Source organism: Dipodomys ordii, unplaced genomic scaffold, assembly GCF_000151885.1.
Source record: "Dipodomys ordii isolate 6190 unplaced genomic scaffold, Dord_2.0 Scaffold4, whole genome shotgun sequence".
NCBI lineage: Eukaryota > Metazoa > Chordata > Mammalia > Rodentia > Heteromyidae > Dipodomys > Dipodomys ordii.
The window spans coordinates 8,541,684-8,548,090 of NW_012267220.1; the positions used below are offsets into that span (position 1 = coordinate 8,541,684).

At 34.3% G+C, this 6,407-nt stretch overlaps 1 protein-coding gene across 1 annotated transcript in view; it reads left to right on the forward strand.

Moving 5' to 3' along the window:
• The window catches only part of Cep44 (centrosomal protein 44kDa), a 30,207-nt gene extending 25,155 nt beyond the window's left edge, over positions 1 to 5,052 (forward strand). The window contains exons 9-11 of the mRNA XM_013025688.1: positions 1,665 to 1,810; positions 2,053 to 2,090; positions 2,797 to 5,052. Coding sequence (XP_012881142.1) covers positions 1,665 to 1,810; positions 2,053 to 2,090; positions 2,797 to 2,845 — 233 coding nt within the window. The 3' untranslated portion in view covers positions 2,846 to 5,052. The remainder of the gene's footprint in view (positions 1 to 1,664; positions 1,811 to 2,052; positions 2,091 to 2,796) is intronic.
• Positions 5,053 to 6,407: the final 1,355 nt, after the last annotated feature.

A 6,407-nucleotide genomic window follows, 5' to 3' on the forward strand; every position in this document is an offset into this window, starting at 1 on the left:
TTTCTTTTTTGCTTATGTGGTGCTGAGGAATCGAACCCAGGGCCTCATGCATGCAAGGCAAGCACTCTACCACTGAGCCACCTTCCCAGCCCAGACTAAATCTTGTCATTATCCTTATTCTAAAGATGAGGAAACCAAGATAGAATGGAAATCAGTCACTATGTCAACACTAACACAGTTATTAAGTGGTGAAATGGGAGTTAAGGACTCAAAATGATGTCTCTCATCTTTAGCTTTTACAAATTGTGAGCTGAGAAACTAGATTTCAGTGTAGTGACTTCTAATCCTTTCTGGATGTGTAAAGTAGGTGAAGTTTACCAAACTGAAGTGATCTTCAATACTGCCTTTTGGTAGATTTTTACCTTTTCAAAGAGAAGGTAGATTTAGATAGCTGCTCCTAATTCCTAACCTTGTAACTTGCCCTTAAAAAGGAGATTAGTTGGCTGGGGGAAGGAAGGATATCTGCTTTTTCTGATTACTTCCTGCTTTTAGCTTGGGGCATTGTTTTTGCTGCTAAATTTAAACGAATGCTTGATACATGGGATTTATTTGATGGAATGTGATCTTTTTGTGTGTGTGTATGCTCATCCTGGGCTTTGAACTTCGGAACCCGGGCGAAGTCCTCAGTGTTCTACCACTTGATCCAAAGACCTACTTTTGGCTTTTTTGGTGCTTAATTGGAGATAAGAATTCCTGCTTCTGTAGCTACTCAGCCTTCTGAGTAGCTAGGGTTACAGGTGTGAGCACTGGCACCTGGCTAGGAATGGGTTTTATCTGTGATACTTTGTGATTGAGTGCTTGGAAAGCTTTAACATCGGCAGATCTGAAATGTTAAACTTTTTAGTTCTTTAGAGAAAGAAATCTGTGGATCTTGAATTTTTTTTCATATATGTCAACTCACAATAGAGTATTTTCTGATGTCTTTTTCATTTTTCTCCACTTCTTTCTCTTTTTAAAAAAATTAGCTTGGGACAGGATATTTTATTGTTATATTTCCACATGCATTTACAAAATATACCAGTCAGTTTCATCCTTTCTATCATTCTCCCTTTCTTGCTTCCCAAAACAGTTTTCATAGCTGCAAACTATGAAAATATTTCTACTGTATTCCAGCTCCTTGCTAGCCAAATCTCCTAGTTTTTAAGAGGTATTTATTTTCAGCCACAGAACAATAGTGACAAAATTTGTAGTAGTTTTGAGTCAAAGAAAATATCATACCCAATTCATCAATGTTCACTTGTTAATAGATGTCACCCATTTAAAGAAAGAAGTCTACATGAGTCTACATAAGTCTGTAGCTTATGTTTCAAAATAAATTAACTTTTTGTTTAAAACTCTTGTTATCAAACTAAAGATCATATTGTCTTTTCCAGTGTTTTATTTTTGAGGCATACTGTGGTACCTAGGCTTGCCTCAGATTCACAGTCTTCCTGTGTCAGTGTTTCAAGTGCTGGGATTGCAGGCATATGCTAGGGAGCCAGGCGCATTTTGCAATTTACATTAGCCAATTTGTAATATCTAGATCTTTGAAAGTAGGTTGTTTTCTTAAAGAACAGTTTCTAAAACTATATTTGATCTGTTCTAGTAGCCTTGTTAATGTTAAAATATTTGATTTCCTTCCATCTAGAAATACATTTATAGGTATATGACGTATAAAGGAATAGGTAACCTAAAATTTAATTTCTTCCCAGATAGGAAAAGCAATGTAGAGGGGACTGCGAATGTCCCTCATTCCTCTGGTTACAGTTCAGTATCATCAACTTCCAGAGCCTCCGCAATTCGTTACTGTGGTTTGAAGGATCTTTCAGAGGTAAGAAAGACAGACCATTGCTTAGATTTCCTTTCTAAGGTCACCAGGAAAAGTGAACATTGGATTTAATTGTATATACTATTGGCAAGATAAATGGATCTCTTAAGCTCTCAATACTTGTTTGTGTTGAGTAAACAAGCATTAATGCAATGTTTCAGACTGTGTTTTATATGTTCATGGTCCATTGGTGAGGATGGTTCACTCTGAGAAATCGCCTAAATTTGTTGCTTTTTAAATTAAAGGAAACAACAATCCAGAAAATGGAAAGGATGAAAAAAATGTAAGTAACAGAAAGGGGCCACAGAAATTTGTTTCTCTATAGGGAATTGTATTGGGTTATATATACATAGAATGTGCATATGTCTTGCAAACCTCAAAAGTCTGTCGTTGGGTGTGGAATTTCCTTCCAGACTCCAGTGAATAATAAATCCACCCACAGTTATGTGTTTGTGAGTTGAGTCACTTGTTTTGATTTCAACAAGCTATGTAAAAACATTGTTAATAAAATTAACTGGATTAAGGAGTGCAGGGATATTTTTGATTGGCAGTTAATCCAGAATTATCTGTTTATATATGATGTGTTAAAATATTAAGTATATGTAGATCAGTAGTATTTAAAGTACTACTAGTCTTTTTATTAAGTTATTGATAAAGTTACACTAATGATATGTTTTATATAGTGCAAATAACATTTAGTTTACAAAAGAACAGTTTAAAGAAAATCTAAAGTGAAATTATATAAAAATATTATATAGCCTAATGCCTTACAAAACTAGAATAGTCTTGAAATTTGAAAAATTCTAGAGTAATTTAAGCTTCAAGAATTGACTTTATTTTTCCATTTATCTAGCCATAGTATGTTTATTATTAATAGTAAATGAATACAAAAATATTCACATTTATTTTAGACTCAAAAGCTTAGTTTCAATAACTTAAGTCTCACTGATTGTGAATTGTTTATCTATCACTTTTCTATTCTATTTCAGGTTTGAAGAAACTGCAGAGTTACTCAAGATCTCCAGTCGCAAATTGTAGAACTTCCTTCTGCACAAACTTCTCTAGAATTTTGGCTACTGTATATGTTGTATATTTTAAGAATTCTCTATAATTTTAATACATTGCAGTATTTATTAGGAATTTGGATTTCATTTGGTATCTGAGTTTTTCATTCTTTCGTGAATAAATACTTTGAATATTTTTGAGCTATGATAATATTGGTTCACTCCTTTTCACTTAGGAAAAAAGCTGTGTTCTTTGCTTTAACAGAGTGAAGTCATTACAGCACTGTTTTTTTGTGTTGACATTTGTTGGCAGTGTGCTAAGTAGTGTGTTTTAAAGTACAGGCTTGAAGACCGTGGTTTACATCCTGTTGGAAGCATGCCAACTAGGACTTACATATTGTTCCCTGGAGGCTTCTCCGACATACAGTTTTGCCATCTGTGCTGATGAGTAAGTTGTACTGAGAAGTTTAAAAAGCTCATTGAAAATTAAAACAACAATATAGCTGTTTCATGCTTAGTCACAAAGCAGTACCTTTTCAGTTAATGCTGGGAAAGTGTGGGTATGATTCTCCTTTTGTATTAAAGCAGGTCTCTAAGGTTCACTGAGAACATGCTGAGTGTTTTCCTGCTTAATACCCACAGCACACACACATTGGTGGTGGCCATCCAGTGCTAGAGGTGAGGTGGGTTTCTCACAAGGTGAGGTGGGTTTTCTTCTAATGATGAGAAGTTGGATATATATGCATCTGTCTTGTATGTGTACAAATATGTATAAATATGTATATATGAGAGGAAATGCCTTAAATCAAGAGAAAATGAAATTAATTTTTAAAACATATTTTTCTGACTTGTAAATAAAAATGTAATAACAATTTAATTGACCCCATTATTAGAAAGATGGATTATTTTTCTTTTCCTGTATGTTTCACCTGTTATTTGATGTTTTTCATATCAGCTGTCTATATTGTAATGTATGGTTTGACATTTGATTGTGAAAATATAAAACCTTAAATTATAATTAGAAGTGGAACTTTTAAAATGTTTTTAGGATTCCCATGTTTAGTTATTATACACTTTAAAACTATGAACTTTTATGGTAACATACAGGAACATATGGCCCTGCATTTTGTAAAATTTGAATATAGACTATAGTTTGTAAATCCTGTTTACCTTGGTTTTTCAATTATAAACAAGATACATTTGTAAAAAAGAGCACAGTTTTGAAAAAACTAGCCTAGTCTAAGGAACTTCTGGACTGTCAGAATCAGTGTGGAATTATAGTGCCACCTTGTGGCTCATATATATTTTACTTTTAAAACCAGTGATTCCCCACAAAAGAGGGGAAATAACTGAAAAAATTCAGTCCCAATTTTAAAAAGAAACATTCTTAAGATTTTTGTGGAAGATTGATGAAAGTTGTCTTTCTCTTTGTCTCCTCCTATCATTATTTCTTTCCTTTTTGTTTACATATGTACCAAATTTGAAATGTTTGTAATATAACTTACATATAATATGCATAATACATGCATGTACTGAAAACATTTCTAGTTATGCTACCAAGTATAAATTTGGAATCCAAACTATTTATACTTTTAACTAACAACTTAATCAAAAACTAATAGGAGAATGAATAAAAGTTTTCTATTATTTTGACAATATAATCCTAAAATAAAAACGAGGAAAATTTTTTACTTCAAGTTATTTAAAGAATTGCCAACTTATTATTCTCTTTTGAAATAGCAGAGGTTTTTCTCTCATAATTACCTTGGCAAGTAGTTTGTAATAAGAAACCAACCTCTTTTGAATGACCTGGAGGTCCTGAAAGAGGTAGCTACATAATTAACCCTTATTTAGCTGGGATTTACACTAATTCCATCCCCAGCATTCTTTAAGCTAGATTAATAACCAATCACCATTCTAGGAACAAAGGCATCAGGAGCTCATGCTGCCCTATCTGAACTACGCTCTGAGTAGTTCTACACTTGGTTGAAAGGAAACAGAGAAGCAATTTTGAGTAGATCTAGATGAGAGCCTGAGGGATACTGAAAGAAATTCTTAAGTAAAAACTCAGGACTGAAAAAAGTAGTATCTGCTATTTATGAAAAGTCTAGGCAAAGCTGAGGGATGACAAATACACTGGGAAAAACAGTTATGTCACATTTGCCTTACTCTTACCATTTTAATGTGATGGTTTAACATGTAATATATTTCTTCCAAAATAAACTAAAAGCTTTGTAACTATGTTTTATGTTGTTTATTACTCAAACTTCATTTGGGGAAGCATTAAAAAGTAAAAGGAGGCTGGGCGCTGGTGGCCCCTGCTTGTAATCCTAGTTACTCAGTAGGCTGAGATCTGAAGATCATAGTTCAAAGCCAGCCGGGGCAAGAAAGTCTGTGAGACTCTTATCTCCAATAAATCACTCAGAAAAACCGGAAGTGGTGCTGTGGCTCATGTGGTAGAGCACTAGCCTTGAGCTGAAGAGCTGAGGTAGCACCCAGGCTCAGAGTTCAAGCCCCACAACCAATTAAAAAAAAAAAAGTAAAAGGACTGTCAATTTTATAAGCACAATGTATTTTTAAAGCTCAAATAAAGCTTTAATTTTTATATTTTTTAGCAATTCCCAGGTTTGTCTCTTTGAAGCTGAAGAATACAGAGAGGGAGAACTGATCAAAGTATTATAAAACTTAAAAGTTATATTAGAAAAAGCTGAGACTAGTGGTCCATGCCTATAATCCCTGATATTCTGTAGTTTGAGTGAGGAGAATCATGAGTTCCTGAATTCCCTGCCTAGGTGGTAGAATATTTCTCTAACCAGCATGAGGCCCTGGGTTCAGTCCCCAGTAACAAAAGGAAAGGAAAAAGAAGGGAGAGTGAGGGGCAAGGGAGAAGGTGGCGGGGGCGGGGGGGGGGGGAGAAGGGGAGAGCAGACTCTCCTACAAAATTAAAACTTAAGTCACTTGACTTTCTCTATTTCTGGTCAAAATGCCAGGTTCTTCTGTTAATAGAGTAAAAGCTGAGATGTGAGCAATATTGAGAACATACGTAGTGACTGTGAATTTTTCATGAGTGCCAGTACAAGGTTTTGAACTCCGGAACTTGTGTTTCCTTTTCACGCATGCCGGGCTTTCTACCATTTGAGGCGTGCCTCCAGCTCTGGAACTCTGTCTTTCTTAGCATTATTTTAAAATTATAAGTTATCTTGATTGAAATACAGGAATAGAAGGTTGTATTTTTTCCTCTGAAGTCTGCTAAATCCAATTATTGTATTTGAGGTGGAGCTCTAGATGTTGTCCAGGCCCATCTCAAATTCCTTGTCTCAAGTGATCTGGTTTGCTAGCCCCTGATTTGCTAGGATTATAAACTCAGCTCACTAATAAGAACTTCTCATTTTTTTCTTTTATTTAACATCTTAAAATTTAGAATGGAGTTCATATGCAATAACTCTCTGATGTCTATAAATTATTTTTATATTGTGGATGAGTATTAAGAGGAGAGGAAAGAATAACTTGTGAAAATAAAACAATTTAGATAGCAAGAGAGTATTTGGCATAGGTCATAATTTGTAGATTAAATTCTTGAGTTTTTTTTTTTTTTT